Source organism: Tyto alba, unplaced genomic scaffold, assembly GCF_018691265.1.
Source record: "Tyto alba isolate M040663 unplaced genomic scaffold, T.alba_DEE_v4.0 Super-Scaffold_6, whole genome shotgun sequence".
NCBI classification, from domain to species: Eukaryota; Metazoa; Chordata; class Aves; order Strigiformes; family Tytonidae; genus Tyto; species Tyto alba.
In genome coordinates, this window is record NW_024881327.1 from 52,546,115 (window position 1) to 52,567,857 (window position 21,743).

Genomic DNA, 21,743 nt, shown 5'->3' on the forward strand with positions numbered 1-21,743 from the left:
AGAAACCATTTTGTCATGTTAACAAGCTGCATCAGCTTTGGTTGCATCAGCCATGGTTGCATCATCCACAGCTCAGAGACGATGTCTTTGCTTCTGCATGATTCTGGGTTACAGTTCTGACTGTTTTGTATCATTTAAAACCCACTTCTCTGGCCAGGGACTGGCTGCTTGGTGCCTCTACAACAGAAGCTGGAGCTATGTTAATCAGATGTTCTTTCCAATGTTAATAAATGTTCCCATGAGGAGCCACGAAAAACTTTTGGCAGCTATTTCTGCTGTCTGCAGCTTTCAACGTGCTGTCAGGCAGTCAGCAATCAGCAAGCTAACAATCTGCCAGAGGTGAGAGGACCCAACACAGAGGGAACTGAAGGAGACAGAAAAGGGAAATGCCGAGATGTGTGACACTTGCGCCTGATTCTCTTGATGTGATTATCAAAGCTTTCAATTCAGGACCTGTTGGTTAATGTTAGCAGGAGTATTAGGCATAGCCATAGCTTCCAACAATCCCTGAAACAAAGGCAGGATGTTTGGCCTCTCCTGTGCTAAGTTTCTAATGATAATACTGATGCACAGGACACATCTTAAAATTTTCAAATCACCGGAGTCACAAGGATTTGCACACTGTAATTCTTTATGCATTTTAGGCAAAGGGAACATTACAACTCCTTGCCTCACCCTTTGGCCAATATTCCAGACTTTTCCCCATTTTAATGACCACGTTTGGAAACCTGGCGAGCCTAGACCCTCTCCCTGTGGAGCATCCTGGTGCAGGGCAGGAATCTCTGTGCTGGGCTAAGATGTCAAGCAAACAACTCAAAGTTGTACTAAGTAGTTCCCAGGCAGCTCCTGTGACCGTACTGTGACCGGGTGGTTGTCCCCTCCTGGACATCGCCCCATGTCTCCAGTGAAGACTGAGCAGGCACAACTGCTGGGCCAGGTCACCAGCAGCTAGGTCGTGAAGAAGACCCGTCCTCCCAGCCTGCTGTGGTCCCACCACATCTGACAGCTGAGTGGCACTCGCCAACACTCGCCCAGGGTCAGCTGTGCTGGCCCACAATACAAACCCTGCACCCTGGGTCACGCAACAGGCCGCTCATCCTCCCTGGATGCTCCAACAGGACGCCCCACATTAGGAGGATTACAGTGATGGCTATTTGATTCTTTCAACCATGGAGGAAAACGCCAGGGAGAAAAACAGGCAACTAGCAAGCCTATACATTGCCCAAGACACCAGTTAATCCCCACTCTGATCTGATAGTCTTAAGTATTAGCAGCTTTGTTGTTCTCAGGTATTTACGCACGAGAAGGGATTTGAAAGACTTGCAGAAAAGTCTCTGGCCGTGGCAACTTGTAGCAACCACAAAAGTAACCACTAGAAAAACCAGAACTATATCAAATTACTAACATTGTCTTCATGGGTGATGTTATGTGAATAACATAATAAATAACTAGTCTTTACGTGGCAGCTGTGGAGACTCCCTGTGAGAAAAGCTTTTGGGTTAGGACAGCACTCAGGACACCTGGGTTCAAATCTCAGTGTTACCACAGATCTCCTGTGAGACTGCTTAGGTCTTTATTCCTCTTTGTTTCAGCTTCCAACCAGTAAATAACAAGTACCATACACTTACCCACATCACAGAACGCTGCTCACCTCCCCTGCCTCATTTCATAAGCCTTTAATTCATTATAATTGAAATAGGAATTACTGTTATACTTTAATTGTGGAGCGCTCGATGCAGCATTAAGTCCTCATCCCACAGAGATCTCATTTAGGCCCAGGCATCAAGGAGATAAAAAGAACTAGGCAAGCCGTGAGGAAAGAAGATTAGGACATGGGTTTATACAATCTACCTTTTATTTCATTGCTTTACCTTCAAAATGCTTTCCGGGGATTTCTTCAGCAAATTACTAGTATCAAAGTTACATTTCTTCTGGTCTCTGAGATATGGACAGAGGCAGAAGGGGATAAAAGACACTCAGGAAGGATCATGGGGTCCCAGGTGTAAGGCATACTACAAGACATTACTAAAAGAATCTGACAATAGAGTAGCTTCAGGTGGTAAGAAAACATTACATCACACCAGAAAAATTAACAGGGCCTAGGAGAGCTCCTTCTAATGAGAAAGCTGGAAGTTTAAGGTAAGAAGAATAAAAAAAAAAAGAGTAAAGGCATTATTTCTTGCAGCCCACTGTCTTTGGATATGCCTTATGAGGAAAAGTTGTCAATATAAATACAAACTGTCCCAGCTGCAAGAGACCACAGAAAGCAATTCCCCAGTGATGGGCAAGGCTTAGCCAGGTGTCTGAGGTTCAAGATTTGCCCGCTCTTAATTAAAACCCAAAAACAATGATGTGCACACACACCTTAAGGTACTGCTGGATCATGGCTAGTTTCAGCCTCTTGATGGCCTCTGTGTCATCCGGATCGGCCTTGACACGTTTGCGCACTACGTCCCGTGTAAAGACGCCCACACTATTCTGGCTCTCAGCATTGACTGGTTTACCTCGTTGGAAGAACTCCTGAGTCAGGTTATAGACCTGCCAGAGACGGGACAGAAAGACGGACAACGTGATTCACAGCAGAATCCAAGCCCCCAAGCAAGATGCTTGTCCTTCCCTCCAAACCCAGCACGTTTAGATCACCTTCTCTTGCCAACCTTAGAGAGCAGCTTTGGCAGTTTATCGTGCACTCTGCTCCAGGGCCGTGTCAGGTTGCACCCACAGCTACGCTGCTTAGAAGGCAGGAAGCAACACTTCCCTCCAGGCAAAGATAACCACCCTTACTCACCTGCAACAGTCCAGCTACCATTAAGTCATTAAGTCACTATTAACTTACTATTAAGTTATTTTTTAATTCAAGCGTGCCCATTCTACCAAGTGAGGCAGTCCTGCCATTTTCGGTAGCTCAAACCTGTTGTTCAACCAGATGTTTAGATGCTGCAGCTGCATTAGCGAGCCAAGTAAGTGCAGACTGCAGAGCAGCTCTGCAGAACGGGTTTGGGTTTGCCATGTGTGCTTTCTGGCTCTGCTGAGTAGTGTCACAGCCCGACGTGGCTCCAGTGTCCATCCAAAGTCTACCAGGAGGGAACACGAGCAGCAGAACCCACGTGCCTCCTCACATCTGAAGAACCAGCTCTTCTCCCACTTTGGTGTCTCAGGTTCAAGCCCAAGTTGCAGGGCCCATACTTTTGACTGCTCTAACCTGGAACCAGCCCTTCCACCCTCTCCATTATTTAACAATAATGCCCAGGAATCCACCAGGGTGAGGGAATTCAGTTTCATAGTTACTCTTCTGTTGTCCCCTGAAAAACTGGAAGCAACCAACACAGGCTTTGCAGAGGAATTTTGTATGCACACGTTTTATTTGCTGAGCACAAGACAGGTATAAATCCATGGAAAACAATGACATCCCTAGCAGCCCCCACCAGAACCCAGCCTGAGAGCCACCCACAAGAAAAATACCTTTCAAACAAACCATTTTTCTTTAAAGATCTTCCTGATATTTTTTTAACCCCAGTTTTCAGCACAGAAGCTACTGAAAAGCAAGAAAACCACCATCCACCTAGCCATCTCCTTGTGGCTGTCTGGAGTAATCAGTGCTTTTGTCTGTAACATTGCCAGAAGAGCCTGCAGTTGAATCACGGCCCTTCATTTCCACAGAAAAACTCCCAAGGAATCTTTTAACACAGGAAAGCTTTTAAAAGATGCCTCCCAGAAGTGCAACTCATCCCATTAACGAGTTGTTTGTCCAGAATGAGTCACCTTCTCATTTACATCATGCCACAGGGATGCACAGTACTCTCACAAGCAGAAAGGCAATATCCCTGCTTGGTGAGTTTTTCCCGTCAAAGATGTTTTGATTACAATTTATGATCCTTTTTTGGAAAGAGATTATTCGAATATACACTGAGAAGTTCAACTCAAAAGTAAGTGCCTGGTAGCAAGCTGGCAAAACTGTGGCAGCCTCTCCTTCAAAGGCTCCTAGAGCTTCCCGTTCTCTGCTGATATGGCTAATTCACCATGGTTTAGTTTCTTCCCACTCCATTTCTCCCCAGAAGCTTGATTTTCTCTTGGGTTTTAGGAATAAAGTGAATATGAGGAGGCAAACTAGAGGGATGATGAAGGAAGAGAGGTGGTGAGGAAAAATGCATGGCAGTGCTCCGAGTGAAGAGAGAGCAGGTCTGTGAGTGAATGAGGAAGGTGTGTAGATAAGTAAGAGATGAGGAGAAAACTGAAGTAGAAAATGAGTGAAAGAATGAAAAAGAGGGAACATAAACTACAAAAACAGAGAAGGAAGTAATCACAAGAAAAATAAGTGGAACTGGTAAAGATGGAAGAGAATTGCAGACACTGTTTGGAACACTGCCTTTCCAAGGAGGTTTCCAGACAAGAAAGGTGGAGACCAATGCCCTGTATGAAATGAAGGCTTCCAGCAAAGGAGAGGAAATTGTGCCTTCTCTGTTCCCCAATGCTCTCTGGCAGTTTCAACATCCCACAGCTCTCAGGTCCACTGAGTTCTGAGGCCCAAACCACTTCCAGCAAGCACAAGCTGCGTAGACCTTGCGTCAGCATAATGCAGCTCAGCTTTCATAAGCTGATTGCACATTATAAGCAGATAACACATTCACAAGACAAGCAAAGCTGTGTTAAAACCCAGCTACCATTTGGCCAAAAGGATAAGTGAGCCATGGGCATGTTTTTATTAACCATTGTATTCTTCATTGCCCAACAGAGAAAAGAGCAGAAAAGCACTGTTCTCTGTGCTGTTAACATCAAGTAAAGTCTTTCCTCTATATGTCATCCCATTGATCAGACAGCAGGGAAGTATAAACACCATCAGGACTTATTATTTTTTCCTCAGAATCCCTGTTATTTTCTTGCTTTTCTCTTCTTGGGGGTGCTGAACCATTTGACGAAGAACAGAAGGCTAAACTGTTGTAGGCAAGAAGCAAAAGGAGAAATGACAGCAAGTCCTACATTAATACATGGTCATAATAGAAGAAACAAAAAGATGCTCAAAATGTATCCTTTAATGTACGTATGCAAACACATCCTGTATAAGAAATTATGGAAAAGGTTAACTAGAAGCCCTCATTTAAGGTAGATTTCCACTGAAGTAGGAGCAGAATTGTACTGTCTGGAGTTGGCAGTTACCTAGACTTTCCTTCCCCAGGTGGGAAAACTGCTCATAATAACAGAAAGCATCATCATGCCTATGGCACCACCTTTGAAGTCACTAGGAACAGGCATTTGTGGGATTTGAAAACACATTCTCCTTCACTGATTTCATCACGGTGTGATGACAGAAGGGCTCCTGAGAGAGTTCAAGTGGGCTTTATCTCAAAGATCCTGGCAAAAGGTAGCATCAAGAATGGCCTGAAAGATTCTGCGGATTTTCTAGGTAACCCTCCTCCATGGGGAGCACCATGCTCAGAAGCAAGGAGAGCTACACCATATACAGCCCAGACTCCTCTCCCTTTTCTGTAATCACAGGCCTGACAGAAGCAGGAAGGTAAAAAGGACAGACTGCATCAACTCCCAGCTCCTACTACTGGCAAACTCACATCCCAGCACAATGACCTGATCATTTCTCAGTGTAAAGCTCCTCTGGGTTTGGGCAGAACAACCGGCCCTAGAAGTCTGTCTGCAAGAACCATCAGCAGAAGCCAAAGACACAGAACACCTCAAATGACTATTTCATTCTAAGCAGATCCCCTTCCCTAATTCTGAGGGTTTACACACAATCCTGCAGGGAAATGGGGCTGAAATTCAGAAATTAAAAGGAGTTAACTGAATGGCCATAAACCTAAAATGGCTTCACTTCGGCTTACATCTGTCTTCTTTCTGACCAGCTTTGGGGCATCCCACAGCCAAAGTATCTGCAGAGAACACGGGTTCCACCGAGGATGTCCCCTCTGTTACCTATAGGCTTCCACCTACGCATGTTTACCACATATGTGCTCCTCCACCACAGGAAGAGGCAGTCTCTTAGGAAGAACAAATCTAAATAAAGAAGTTTCTCAGAACTGAAGGAGGTCAGGAAAGCACATCCCCATCCACGCTCCTTCCTGTCAGTGCCGGTGACGATTCGTAGCATTGTCTTTTTCTCACTTGGCTTAAAAACTGCAGTGACTTAATCCCCGGGCAGCAAAAAAACGCCGATGGAGATAGGTCCGTGCTGTTACCAGGCCAGACATCTGTCAGTGCAATAGAGGGGCAGGGAGGGAACGGCGACTCTCCCTGGCCCTTTGGTCCTGCTTTCTATGATAACATAAGGCAAGGCATTGGAGCTTAATTGGGGATGGCACAAAGCCCAGCACAGGGAGGGGGTGAAAAGGGTGGAAAACTTTGTCATTCTTTGGCTGCAACCCTCCCCCAGAAACTGTGCAGCACACCCGGAGAAAGCTGACAGATAACAAGGCCATTAATTAGCTGATTGTTAAAGGGAGGGTTCCTGTGAAGCAGGTCTTTAGGGACCACATCCTTATTGAAAAGCCTACATAAAAATAGGCACTTTTTTTAAATCAGGCTGGCCGATGGAACGTGACATTCTTGAGCAGGCAAAGCACTGTGATTTTTCACCTGCATTTAACTTGTCAAGCTCACCACCTCCCTCCCACCCTTCACTAATACCTGCAAAATGGCCTTAAATACCTCTTCAGAGAGGGAAATGAGGACTTAGCAGGGACGGAAGAGCAACTCTGAAATGGGTTGTCCCTGTTCACATTTTCCTGGCAGTTATAAGCACACACAGACACTGAAGCAGCAGACATCCTCAAAGGTCACACTGCTGTCACTTTTCTTTGAGGGTCATGCAGAAGTGCTATAAGCAAAAAATCCTCCCCCAGCCCCAGGATTCCCCCAATTATTCTAGCAGGAGTGGAGAGGAAGGTGGGAAGATTGTGAATACGTGGCATGGACATCACACTCTGGGGAACCTTCCAATGCTGGTGCCCCCCTTCCTCTGAGAGGCTGTCCAAATGGACTGACGATGACGCTGAGCAGCGCCAGTCCCACAGGATCTAAAGCAGGATAATCTTAAACCAACTGGAGGCTGGAGAATTGTCCTGCCAACAGCAGGCTCAATGCCCTTTCTCAAGGTCCATGGCCTGGCAACGCATGGTTGGAAATCCAGGTAGCTGCTCTGCAGGACTGGAGACTTTCCTTGCAGGCATTGCTCAGTCTTCTAGAGCACTCACGGAGGAGGATTCGGGTCACCTCGGTCACAAGCTTGTGATAGATCTTGACTGATTTCAAGGCGGTGCAACAGCCTCTCAGTGAAGACAACCTCTCATAGGGACCTTTCTGCTACAGAAATGAAGAGCTGAGCAGTCTTACTGCTGGCTTCCTTGTAACCAAATAAAGGCTTCTGTGAGGCATCCCTACAGCTATTAAAAATTCAGGCTACTGCAAACAAAAAGAAGCAAAACTTGTATTAAAGTAGAAGAAGCCAGCCAAAAAAGATTGGAGAAGTGCCTGGAAAAAGTGTAAGGACTTTCCAAACGAACTAGCGAGGCAAAGCTCTGGAGGTAGTGGGGTGCCTTGCCTTTCACGCCAAGAAAATTCAGCGCACAGAGTAGAGACTTCACCTTGCTGGGCTCCTGCTTCAGTGGCTCCACAGAGCCAAGTGAAGCACTCAAGGGAGGCCTTCTGCATTTTGCATTCACTAGAAGTTGGTGTCCAGATGACAAGATAACTGGGGCTAGAGAGATACAGATGAAGCAGCAGAGCTGGAGGCATATGCTCGAGCACAAGCACGTGGCAGCAGCTGCAGCCAGAGCAGGGCTGTGTGTGAGTGCGTGGGAAGCGAGCCGGCTGTGCAGGGGAGGGCAGGCATTTGAAACTGTGACCAATTTAGCCCCGTTCATTCAGGACATTTTCCGCTGTTAATGCCAGTGCTCCGTCCCTGGTTAGGCTTTGCACCCGTCATGTGGTTGCCGGTTGTTTTGGTTTGGGTTTTTTCTTTTCAAGTCAGGACAGCGTGTGTCACATGCCTTTGCTACCTCAGCCTCTTCTAAAGAGGGAAATGCAGCCTGAGAGGTGAGACGACGTGATGGTGGGATTGCTAACAGCTGGCTGCCCCAGAACTTTGAGAAGGGTCTGGGAGCTCCTAAGAGGCAAGGGAGAGCCTGACCTCGGGAATTGGTGACCTGTAAGATGGCTTTTTATCCTGAACAACTTCAAGATGTTTTAACAAAACCCCCTTCCTCAAAAAAAAACAGAGATGCAGAACTGAAGACCAAATTCTTACTGTTCCTTCCCATCACCCATTTTATCACCAGTTAAAGCAAAAGAGTATTGGTCAGCCAGGATACAATAAAAATGACGGAACGGACTCTAGCGAAAACGGAAACAAAAAATGCTGGAGGATTGGGGGACTCAAAACACAAAACAGAGATGCACCAGGGAGATTCAGCATGTGTAAACAGAAACATTCGCTGCACTTCATGACAAAGGTCCCCAAAGCCACACGCCTGCCACACATGCTCCTGACTGCCCACCCGCTGGGGCACTTTTATTTCACACAGTCTTTTTTAACTGGAGATTTTTAGGAGATCACGAAGCTCGCCTCAATTCCCACATTTCCTACGCAACGTAGGGAAGAAACCACAGTTAACTGTCCTTAATCACTAAAGATGGTCCAATGTGACAACCCAAGGAGGCTGAGACAAGAAGCTCGACAAAACCATGAGCTGCCCTTACAAGAAATTCCAGCACACTTTGAAGGAAGACAGAGAAAGCACCTCCCCAGCAACAGCAATTAAGAGGTTGGCTGATGTCTTCTTGGCTTAAGCTGTCCCTTACATATTTACAGTCTACATTTAAATTACAATCTACGTATTTACATTTTTACAGTCTATAAATGTGAAAGCCTTTTCTGTCTCCTAGCGATAAAGATATCCTATGGCAACGATAAGCTAATTACGTGTTGCGTAAAGAAGATTAACTTTTAATGTGTTGTTCTCTCATGTCACTGGCTGCCCCCCTTTCTCTTACTGTAAAAGAAAGGGTAGATTTACCAAATTAATCATTTCTAAAACACTGGCACCTTGTTATAGCCTTTATCTTACCGGCTGTGTCTCAAAGCTAAGTAGCTCTCATCTTTGTATTCTCTTCTCATTTTAGAGTCTGCCTGCCTCTGACACCCTCCCTTTGCTGGAGATTTTCCTATCATCTCTGAGACAGGATGATCACCGAGCCCTGCATGCAGTTCGGCGGTGTTCTATTTACATAAATAATGCTGCTCACTGCAGTATTTTCACTTACTCCCTCTCTCTCTCTCCCTCTATCTTTCCTAGTTTTAGTTCCTGTTAATCTCGCTTCACACACATCTCACCTGTCTTTCTTCCCTCCTGGCTCTGGTTCTGTTTTCAATCCATTAATATGAAAAAGTTGTTCAGATGAATTCTCTCCACCTGCCAAGAAGAATTTGCTCCCTACCGCTGTTTGCTAAATTCCTTCCATAATGAGGTTGCTCTGAAATTCCTACTACCCCTCTCTAAAGCAGAAATCATTTTGTGCCATCCCATCAAAGGTTTCAGTGCAGAGATCAGGACAGTGTCAAAAGCTTTTTTTTTATTATTATTTTTTGTTTGAAAATAAAATCCCCATTTCTGCTCCCCATTCAATTCTTGATAATTCTTTAGAGGCTACAGAGACTTTTCTCTTGGTGGCTTTTCTAAATGTTCATGGATATATTTTTAAACATAAAGTATGCAAGAGTAACCTGAATCTAGTGTGCATTCAGCCAAGAATCAAATATTGGTGAAATCCACTGTCAGATGAAAATCTGACAGTTTTAGGCATGGCTTCAGCCTGATCAAAATAATAATGTTTTGCACAATTTTTTATAACTCACAGAGAGATTACATTACCTGGAGGACTAGGCATTCTGCACTGATCCCCCTAAATGTATTTCATAAGTGACATTTTTTTAATGTGGGGAATAATTACAATTAACTCTGGCAAGCCTCCTTCTTTCACTTCACTCTGCCTAAGGCCAAATCTCCTTACTGAAAGCAGGTAGAACTAATACCAATCTTTCATATGTTCAACACACAAATCAGTAAGAAACCCCATTTTCCCTCTGGAAGAAATACTAGAATGACAGCAGCAGTGCCAAGTTACATGCAAGTAAATTTGGCCTTTTATCCCTGAGCCTAACACTGGCTTATTGCTTTTTTTGCAGAGGTTAATCTTTCCACTAAACATGCATTTTCATTTCCATCTTTCAGGCTTCTATTTAGTATTTTTAGGTTCTGCATCTGCAGTTGTTTATTTGGGTTCTTTTTCTATTTGGCTTTTCTGTCACATACTGACGTCCTCATCTACACTGAACTGAAATGGACGTCACTGAACATTGCTCAAAAGAAGTTAAAATAATCTTAAACTGAAGTCCACACTGATCTGAATCTACCAGAAATGACGTTCCTTTCCTTTTGATGCAAGGAAATTTGCAATTCCTACAATACTGCACTGACTCTGGCATACTACACAGCACACTATGGTATTTATAACATCAATAAATTGTCACAGGGCTACAATATTTAGCTGGTTGTTGCTAAGGTTTTGCATTCTACTTTGTTTAGTAATTTGATCCCTCCTCTACTCTCTTAATGAAGTAGCAACTTTCTCGAACAAATGACTGGATCTCCCCAGCAATAGTTGCTAGAAGTGATTAAATTGATGACAAATGTGGAAAGATAGTTCTTCCTAGAAACAGTGAGTTAATCCCACGTCAAGGACAAATGGGGTATAGTTAAGCAGATGAGAACAAACTAAGTGTTGATGTTTGCAAATAAAGACATTAATGGTTTTCTACCTTCATCCAACACCCAGAACGTTGTAACTGCCAAGGGGTCTCACTGTTTCAGTCAAATCTACAACCTGACAAAGCTTCTGAATACCAACCTCGTTGTATAAATCACTGAATTCTTCAACCACATCTTTCGGGATCCTTTGCCCATTGTTGGTAAGATGATAAGCCACCCCATTCTTGGAGTAAAGACTGATCCGTCCAACACTTCTCTCACCATCAGTAGTCTCTTCAAGTAAACCATTGTCTTCTGCTAGATGATAGACTGGGTTTCCATGTGAACCATGAATCCACGTAGCTCCCAGTTCAAAAGTGGCGTGCCCTGCAGGAGAGTAAACCAAGCAAACTAGTTATTGAAGACCATTTTCCTGAAAGCTTGTCACATGCAACCCTACATAAAACGTACACGTGCAAAAGCAGAACAATTGCCCAAGGACAACACAAGTTTGAACATCACTTAAGCAAGCTTTCTTTGTTAGACAAGGGTAATGCCAGCGTTCTTCAAACCAGTCCTTCGGGATACGAGCTGAGATAGTGCTAGAAGGATGGGATGTTTCCAATAAAGATACATCACAGTGACACACCTCTGATACTTAAGGCAAAATTCAGAATCTAGGTTCCCAGTTCTTATCATGGTTGTTGCTAGCTGCTCTAGCCTTGCTGCTTGGCTTTTCTAAATCATGTTCTCTAAATGTGCACTTAAGAGCACGATCAGACAGCAGAGGATGTACTGCTCCTGTTGCAGCACAAGCCACCGACTAGTGAAGGGGGCGTGGGAAGGAAAAGAGCTGTAAGAAGCCACACTGCACTATTGTAAAAAGGACGTATAAGGATACCTGCACAAATATTATAGCTGTAGGGAAAGAACTGAGGATCTAAAGACCTCAAATATCCACCGTATTCAAGAGGAGGGGATGGATACTCAGACAGATGAAGAAAAGCGTCAACAGCAGGCAGATGTAGGAAAATTTGGATTGCCCTGGAATGGCAATATTGGCCTGCATATTGTGCCTTGTTCTGTGATAAAAAATGCATGTTATTTACAAATCTACCTCAGATTAACTGCAATATAGAAATGCATTTCCATTCCCCAAATGAGTAAATAGATTATATTTTACTATTTATGCCTTTGAAAATTTTAATCAGGTTCTTTAAAAAGATGCACTGTCAGGTTAAACACGAAATGCATTTAGTCTTCATCACCCTATACTCTCTGCCTGCAAAACACAAAGAGTTTGGTCAGCCCCACTCCCTCCCTTCCTTATAATTAATGTGGTTTGCACCAGGGCTCTGACCCCTGCTAAGCCAGCGCTGCCACGGCTGGGCTGATAGCACAGGGAGATGCTCAGCAGCTGAAAGGAGGTGCTAAAAATAAGCTTGGGTCATGTCCTCCACCCACATTTTTACAGATTCTCAGAAGTCCAAAGCTAGCTGTTTTAAAGTCTGACAAAGCTGTGTTCTCCCAGCATCCCTGCCAACACCACACTGTGCAGCTCGCTCTGCAGAAGTGTGTGAATACCTGATTAAGCCGGATAGTTAATAGGATCCTGCTTGATGAAGAAAGGATCATGCAGTTACCAGTCATCATATACTGTTTAACATGTAAATGTATGCTCAGACGGAAAGACACTGCAGCACTATGCTATAATGCAGTCAGGTTTAACGGGTGAAAGCTCCAAGAAATGCTGTTTTCCAGCTGAGACTCTGCCTCCAAGGGAAACTCCACGTATCTTGTTTTTCAAGCAGACAACCACCTCGCCATTAAGGAGCATGCTGATCGCCCTTCAAAATATACATTACAGGGCTTGAGAGCCCAAGATTTCTATGTGTACCTAAAACAAAGCAAGTGCTTCAGAGTGTGCAGCATCAAGTCACAAACGTGTGAATATTTAAGGCGCCACAAACTCCAACACACTCCCAGAGCACCCAGCCTAGCGGAAATGACTGCTGTACATTGGCAGCCAAAGGTACAAAGCTCATAAATATTGCATGTGGCAGTCACCTTGTTAATACAATCCTCTTGCGAGTCATCACATGCCAGATCAGCAGCAGGAATATTGCCTGCTGCTTTATGTCAGGAGCTTGCTCTCTGCTACACTAACAATCCTCCTGTATATAGCTTTTATTTATGGGGCACCTGATCTTTTGAAAGAAAAAAAAAATATGCCAGTAGGTCCTGCTGTATGGGCGCTTGGTAACAATTGTGATGTGTTCCAAGTCCTCCTGTTTTCAGCAGCTGTGTCAAATATAATCAAATACCAACAACTAAAAAATAGTCATTCTTGCCTTTAACACACAGAAATTCAGTATCATCACTATCAAACAGATAAGCTAGTTGTTACCTAATGTAAGTTACATGATAAGTTAATTAAAAGTATAAAATTAAACATCTTTTTTAAACAGAGATAGCTAATTTACTTTCAGGGCCTTAAAAGATTTTAGTTTCGATATTAATCTACTTCAAATGAACCATCCAAAAAATAGAAAAAAAAATCTGCTTCCTATTCTGTGAATATAATTACAGAGACACAAGCAGCTGTCAGAACAGGCCTATACACAACAATATACCATACCAGCAATTTTCCAAAGGAACACACAGATTGTGTATCAAGCCTTCTGAATACGCATGGGAACTTTCACATTCCAATTTGCAGCCCTGACTATCCCTTGGGCACCTTGCCACGAAATATCTGTAGCGGATACAGATGCTGTAGATCAAAGAATCATAGAATACCAGGTTGGAAGGGACCTCAGGGATCATCTGGTCCAACCTTTCTGGCAAAAGCGCGCTCTAGACAAGATGGCCCAGCACCCTGTCCAGCCAAATCTTAAAAGTGTCCAGTGTTGGGGAATCCACCACTTCCCTGGGGAGATTATTCCAGTGGCTGATTGTTCTCATTGTGAAAAATTTTCCTCTTGTATCCAATCAGAATCTCCCCAGGAGTAACTGGTACCCATTACCCCTCATCTTTTCCATGTGATTTTCCATAAAAAGGGAGTCTCCTTCTTTGTAGCCACCCTTTAGATACTGGAACATGGAGATAAGGTCTCCCCTGAGCCTTCTCTTCTCAAGGCTGAACAAACCCAACTCTCAGCCTTTCCTCACACAGCAGGCTGCCCAGCCCCCTGATCATCTTTGTGGCCCTTCTCCTGACCCTCTACAGCCTCTTCACATCTTCTTTGTACAGCAGGGACCAAAACTGAACACAGTATTGCAGGTGTGGCCTGACAAGCGCTGAGTAGGTTAATGGCTTCTTTGTCTCTGTTGGTGATGCCCTTGTTGATGCAGCCCAACATCCTGTTGGCTCTCTTTGCTGCTGCAGCACACTGTTCCTTCAAATCACATAAAAGAAACACACTTACAGTGCCCTAACACGCAAACCCTCTGCCTCACCTGTGCTAGAAATGATGAACCAAACCTCTGAAAATCCAAAATTTTTCCCTGTGATGAGTAGCAACACACTCTATGCACCTGAGGGAAAAAACAGTCCACTGCAAGACACAGCATGGCTCAGTGAAAGTATTAGGGTATAACCCTGAGGAGGTGCCACCTTAGTGCTGTTGAAGATTTGAATCAGATCTTTAGTCAAGTGTGCAGACAGGGGAGTGGCCAGAGAAGTTTAACATTTAAATGCCATTTAGACAAGCAGATCAAAGTGCTCATACGTTGAAGACCCAGAGAAACACTTCTGTAACGGCTTTTTGTAAGTTTTAGCCAGGTCTGAGAAATGAGCAGGTCTTGCATGCCCCAGGTGCAATCTCACTGCTCTAGGCAGTACAGAAGAAGAAAACACAGCCCAAGACCATGCTGCCTTTTTGCCTTCATACCAGGGAATAAGGAGGTTCTGAGTACGTGCTGCTTCTGAAGATTTCACCACCCAACTAAGGTCTAAAATTGTTTGGCTAAAGGGCATGTGAATCTGCAGAGCGGACAAGGGGCCAGAACATGGACCCACGTTGGGAGGGAACTGCAGTCCATACCCACACAGTATAACTGACAGTTTGCAGAAGGTAAGAAAAGACAGAGAGCTTGTAGTTTTAAGAAAGGTATTAAAAGATCAAGACTTTAGATTCCAGTCCTCTGCTCTGCAAAAAAGTTACATCTACGAACTGCAAGATCTCCACCCAACTGAGAAGCCTGCTCTTGTCTCATGTTAGTGAAGAAGTGTTAATGAACAGGAGGTAGATTCCCAGCAAAGGCAAAGATATGACTAACTGGTGAAGGTGTCCAAAGGTGAGAGAATCAGCCTACATACTAGTACAACAAAACTATTTCACAGGTGCACTGACAAAATGATATACTGCTCCCTGAAGATTTCAGGTCTTTAACACTTCCCTCCTCTCACAGACATGATCCAGGATATTTTTAATACAGCGTATTGTGAGTAAAGGACACACTTCCCATTCTCACCTCTATGCCAAGTCTCAGCAGAATGTAAAGTGCCCTATTCAAACCCTGCAGATTAGATTTGTCCGACTGCCTTTTCATTCATATCCCCTCTGAAAGAAAGTTCATAGGACACTGCTGTTTACTTACTGTGGTGAGTTTATCGAGTAACATATAGTAAGTGATATAAGCACCTGACAAATAAAAAGAAAGGAGGGCAGCAGGAGGCCAAAGCTAATAAATACAGAGAGCGGGATCAGAAACAGAACTAGTTAATTGAAATCAGGAAGGCAATTCAGTAAAAGTGAGCAGCTTTTTGCCTCCTGTGGAGAAGACACAGGCAATGCCCGCCTAGATACCAGGGCAAGTTTCATCGACTACTGGGCTGCAAAGGGTAACGTTTATTCCAGTAGTTCTAGAGATTTTACAAGCCCTTCCAATTGACACGGGATTAAAATATCCAGTGTCTGCACCTTTATTACACACTGAGAAAGGAAGCCACAGAGGTAGGAAAGCTGCAAATCAGGATGAAAGGATACATTGAAGAGGTTTTTCCAACAGCCTGATTCACAGTGGGTAGTGCCCTATACAGTAAATTAGTTCTAGGGAAATGAATGGGGCTATTTGTGAAACATAATAGCTTGGAGCTTGCCCCTTTGCAAGTGATATAAGTCACTGAGAAACAGCCCTTCACTAGCCAGGAGATTTACTGACTGCTCCTAGTCAAGAGTCAAACTTGAAAATGGTGGTGGAAACTGTCTCAATACAGTTATTTAATCACAGACACAGAGCTCTTCCTGCACAAAATCACCAAGGTCTTTATTTTATAAAAACGTGGTTTTGGAGCAGCCCTCCCTCAGAAAAGATGCACAAAATAGCTCAGATTCACCCACCCACCCTGAAAGGAGCCCAAGGACTTATGCCCCTGACGACATCTCATCTCAAATAACCTTTCGCATGTGCACGCTGACTGAAAAAGCACATTTCCAAGGTCAAATTAATCTAATAACCGTACAAAGCCTTGCTAGCAGAATAAAGCGAGCCCACTGCATTATGCCCAAAATGCTGCTCTTACCAAGTTTCACACTTTGCACGCGGCCTCCAATTCGGTCAGTCGCCTCAAGGATAGTTACATCCGTGAAACCGCTTTCCAAGAGAGCTTTCGCTGCCGACAGGCCTGCAAGCCCAGCACCGATAACTACTATTCGAGGCTGTCGTTTTCTCCGTAGGCCACTACTAAGAGGATCATCCGTGCTGTCTCCAGATATTTCACAACTTTGCATGCCGTCCAAGCTCTCTTTCTAAGGAACCTATGGAAAAAGCAAACAAGTGTGTTCAGGGATCTCGGCTCAAACTTATCCTCTTCAATTAAAAACCCTAAGGAAGGTGGAAAAAAAAAAAGAAAAAAAAAAAAAAAAAAAAAAAGAAAAGTCCAGCAGAAAAGAAAGAAAACTTGTGAACTAGACCCAGCCTTCAAAATGGGATGCATAGGAAGGATAACTGAGGTCAAACTGGGATGCAACAACTTTTTGGCCTGGAGCACCAGTGCTGGAAACTCCAGAAATCTCCACCCTCTTGTACCATGTAGATTATTTTCGGAGAAGTCAAAGGATTTTCAAAGTCCCGTCTCTTTATATAACTGCCAAAAGTAGCAATTTTGTGGTAAAGACTTTAAATAAAAAAGAAAAAGAAAACCACATGTCCAGTGCTGACAAGCTCCACAACACAGCGCTGAAGCTTCACTTTGCCTCTGTGGCAACCACAAAGCTTCAGATCATGTAACTGTGGGACTAGGTAAAGAGGATTTAGTTCAAAGCACAGAGATCAGATATAAAACCAATCATTACAGAAATGGTACAGATGGAACAATGTTTCAACTGATGAAAGTCAACAAGGGTCAGTTGAAAAATTCACAGCCACATAATGCAGCCCCTGGAGCCAACACAGTCCTGCTACATTAGGATCAGCCTCAGTCTTTGATGAAAAGAGGTTCAAACCCACACCAGCCCCAACTAGACCAATTCTACCTCCACCTACCCAATACATCCAACTTCTCCTCCAAGCAGTATCCTATTTTTCTTTGCAAGCTCCTAGAAGCCAGCTTTTTAACTGTGTATACCACCCTTAGTTCTCAGGTCCCATCACCTTGTTTTAGTACACTGCCGGAGTTCATGGTTAAGGTTAAACCTTAATCAAGGATTACCAGTGTAGGATGGCTTTATACACAAATATCGACGTCTAGTCATTTGGTTCTGAGTAGGTTCACACCAGCCCTCAAGAGCACGAAGGAACAGAGAGTACAGAGACCCATATTCCACCAGGCCCAAGCAAATACCAGTCCTGACTTGCAAAGGATAAACACACAGCCCGGGATTCATCATCCCTGGAATCAGATGGTGCCCGATGATTTGGATAAAGCACACACACAATTCCTAGCTTTACCGCACTCCCTACCCAACACTTACTGAATGCAGAGAAACCTAAGGAGCTTGTATGCTGCCTCTACTTGTTGCCAAGCCGCTGGGTACACCTTCCGAGTTCTTTCTCAATTCACCCAACACTCAGCCAGTGTCAAAGACTCCTGTTTCTCTCTTGCATCACCAGCTGAGTCAAACCTTTGCACTTAAGACACTGCTGAACTACTGCAGTATATGATCATGTGTACTAATGAAGTACAAAGCAATAGTGGTTTCATTTAGAGTGTCCTTTTTAATCTGGGATCTTAAAGCGTTGACCAAACATCTCCTGCCCTCTATATTAGAGGTAACACCAGAGTGCAGTCGGTAGTGATTTAAGCAGTGCTATAAAAAGTAAAGTGGTCCTACTGGAGCTCTTGACAACTATTTCAAAAATGTTTAGTTTCAACTGGAACAACTTCAGCTCCATCCACTCCATCTGGGCTCACCTGCAAGAGAGATTAGCACAAAAATTGTAACTAACTCTGCTCCTGCTAACACAGCTTCTTCCAACTGCCACTGAACAACAGAACCTGTGACACTGAGCTAGCTCTGGCTGCAGCCACGCTAAAAGCTTCTACCTGTGATCACATCAATCATCTCACGGTTTTCATCTCCTGACCAACAGATCTCAGCTAGCAGATATTTGTCATAGGGAACGAGACATTGGTGTTTGAAGAGTTATTTCCAAGCTGAAGTAAAATATGTGTGCAAAGTATCTGATGCTTTCTAGTCCATGGTGAAAGAGTCACAAATCATAGTTATTTGACATGCAGAAAAGCTGTGAACAACCAAAATCAGGCACTGGACTTACTTCTGAGCAAACTGAATTCAAAAGCAGTACAACAGTTTGAAAGAGGAGCAGTGAATGATTTCTTTCCTGATCCACAAGAAACAGTAAAGATCTGGAGCAGGCAAGGGGGTAGGCGATGTGAAGCTCCTTCCCTACAGCAACTGGTGAGATGGATCAATTTTCCAGTTGCAGACACCTTAGGACTTAATTGTCTCTACTTGGCTTTGATGCTGATTCATTCCTCTTGTGGATTTTCCTTATCTGGGACCGGAGAGTTTTGTTCACTTTACCTCAATCCACTCTGAACGTGGATTTTCAGAATAGGTTTCGATAAACAGGCACATGGCACTCCAGGTATGTAGGGCCTCCCTCGGGAGCTAGTTGGAAACTGTTCCATGATGTGTAGGTTAAATCCTCACCAGTCAGAGGCTGATATGAAAGACAAGACCACTCCTCAACAGACTCACACTAACACACATCACAAACAAAGATGAGGGACAACATTCTAGTTAAAAACCCCAACAGAAAAAAGGAAGCATCTCTTTTCTCTATTTACCAGTGTAGGACAATGGGAAGGAGCTGGGTTTCCTACAAAGAAATTTTTTTTCCCACCATCTTCTCCTGAGGTTGAGTGAAGCCACTACATTTCTTGGGCCCTATCAATCACTGGTCCTTCACCTCCCCTCCCAAGCATGTCAACTGGTTGACTTTTAATCTAAGAAGATAAGAAGTGAAATTTCTCTGCATTCTTTTAAGATGGGCCCCGAACACTGGGATCTCTGTCTTTAGAGTTTCAGGGAAGTCCACCACTGGGATATGCAGGGCAAAGCAGTACAGTTACTAAAGGGTACAAAAGAACTGCCAGAGCAAGTCATATTGAAGAGTCTGGGGTTGGTGCAAAGAGGAATGACCACCTTCTGGCACTACCAGCTTCCACCAGTAAGTCCAATAAGGACATTGTAAGGCAGAGCTAACGTCCAGACCTGTGAGCCTAACAACCCCAGGGACTTCTCCCCACTGCCAACCGCTTTTTGAATCCCTCTATACTTCTGGCCTTCACAACAATTTTGTGGTGAGGAGCTCCACTGTCTATTAACCTTACGTAAATATGAATGTCCTTTTGGTGGTTTCAAAACCACTATCCAATGAAAATTGAGGACATACCCCAAAACTGTGTTAAGAAACATTGAACAGTCATTTCCAGTTCACATTCTCCTTGGTGCTAAGGACCTCCATATATGATCCATAGATCATCCCTTCTTCAGGAAGGAATAAATCTTCATTTGGCTACTCCTTCCTCATTTGTGAGCTATTATAAACCCACAGCTGAAATAACTCTTACTAGAAATGTCTTTAGGATTTATTACAACACTTTCCACTTCTCAGTCTCCAGATAACACTTTGATGCACGTATTTTAATTGCCACAGTAAATAAACATCTTTTCTGTCATTTCCTATAGAAATTGAACCTTTTCAGCTCGGTTCTTTAAGTACAGCTTTCCTAATCCTGGCTTCAGCAAACTCATGTGAATTCTTCATATGAAAGCTTCAAGAACACGTCTTCCCCTCCTGTTTCAGCATTTTAATACTGGATTAGGTGACTTGTCTAGACAGATGAGAAAATAACAGAGTATTTTGTGTGTACAGAATCCTGATTTAGAAACCACCCTTAATTAACCAACAACCTTTACCGTATGATCAGCAGGGGAAAGCAATTAAAATCTAGCAAGAGCTTGGGCTTTCCAACCAGGGATACATGCTCCATCCTGAAACGAACAGACGATATAAATCTCTGAATCCCCACTATACTTTATTTCAGTATCAATTATACACTCTGTTAGGCTCATAATTAAGACAAGCACATAAAACATGGTCTATTATGTGCAATACTTTACCTTCAGTACTTGCCAAGCCACCAGCCAAGGCTTGAGCCAGTGAATATTACCAGGTCCTTTGACAGAAGATAGTTTGGCTTTTTATTTTTCCTTGATTGCCAAAGAAGGTTGTTTCCTCTTTTGTTTTTTTGTGTGTGTTTTTTTGGTTTTGGTTTTGTTTGGGTTTTTTTGTTTTGTTTTGGTTTTTTTTTTTTTAAATCTCAGGGTAAGAAGTGTTATCTGTTGTACTGTGAATCTCTCTGAGCTTGTAATTTTACTTTGTGTCCATCCAAGAGCACAGGTAGTACATAGCTTGACTAAAAATAAAATTCCCCCTGCTTTGTCTTGCTTATCATTTTCCTGTGAGATAGCTAACAGGAACCAGCTAGCCACAATTTAAAAAAAAAAAAAAACAAAAAAAACCAAATACACCTCTTCCTTTTGTCTTAAAAAAAAAAATAATAAATGCACAAGAGGTAAGAGGATCAAAGCTAAGTGTCTCACTCATGATTTTTGAATCACTTCTTCCTCCGGACTTGCTCCCTTTTCTCAGTCTCTGTGGCCATTCTGTCCTTGTCTCCCTAGATGCTACTGCCCTTCATTCACCCCTTGTCACTACTGTCTATTTCCTTCATTCAAAAACATACCTTAAAAAAATCCCTAAAAACACCCCTCCCTCCAAACAAAACCCTGAGCTCGACTGCTGTTTCCCAGCAGGCAAATCTTTGCAAAAATATATTTTCAAAGATGGGCATCGTTCTACCAACTCAGAATCATGGGTTTCCATTCCTGGCATTTGTACCCTTCAATCCTATGAGCTCCTCATCCCTTCATCTCTGCAATCTTAGTTACATACCCAGCCCACTGACTGCTCCCGGGAAATGACTCTTTTCATCTGTATAGAGGAGCCTTGTTAGCTTTCAGCAGGATTTCACACCAGAGATATCCTAGCAATAACTTAGAAATCATTTTGAAAAGATTCCTGCTTTTCATTCTTTTAATAAAGATACATTCTGGATATATTCCCTTTAACTCAGAGTGCCTTCTACTTACTTAAGTTACAATGGCAATCTAGAAATAGCATAAATGCAAATATCACGCTAGCCTTCTCTACCTTTAATCCAGCAGAAATAGAAATAAAATGCAGAGGTGTGTCCACCTCAGAATATTTTTCTTTCTCATTTTGCCAGTAAAACCTGGCAGGTCACAAGGAAGAAACCAGAGAATTAAGGCAGTTCACAGCTGCTGTCCCTGTTACAATGAGACTCTCTAATCAGGCTATTCTTCTAGGACCCTTAAGAAAAAAGGTCACCAAGGCTCCACCAATTTAAAAATACAAAACCAAAATAAACAAAAAAATTTCTCAAGGAAATCTGCTATTCTTAGCTCACCCAAACACTCCCGTGATAATGCTGTC

The 21,743-nt window shown here is 43.4% G+C and overlaps 1 protein-coding gene across 3 annotated transcripts in view; it reads right to left on the reverse strand.

Annotated features, from left to right (window-relative positions):
- The window catches only part of SMOX (spermine oxidase), a 76,685-nt gene that overhangs the window by 9,157 nt on the left and 45,785 nt on the right, over positions 1-21,743 (reverse strand). For all 3 annotated transcript variants that reach the window (XM_032993889.2, XM_032993888.2, XM_032993887.2), the window contains 3 exons: positions 16,279-16,513; positions 10,912-11,138; positions 2,365-2,538 (listed from right to left, as the gene is read on the reverse strand). In XM_032993889.2, the coding sequence (XP_032849780.1) occupies positions 2,365-2,538; positions 10,912-11,138; positions 16,279-16,486 (609 nt within the window). In that variant the 5' untranslated portion in view covers positions 16,487-16,513. The remainder of the gene's footprint in view (positions 1-2,364; positions 2,539-10,911; positions 11,139-16,278; positions 16,514-21,743) is intronic.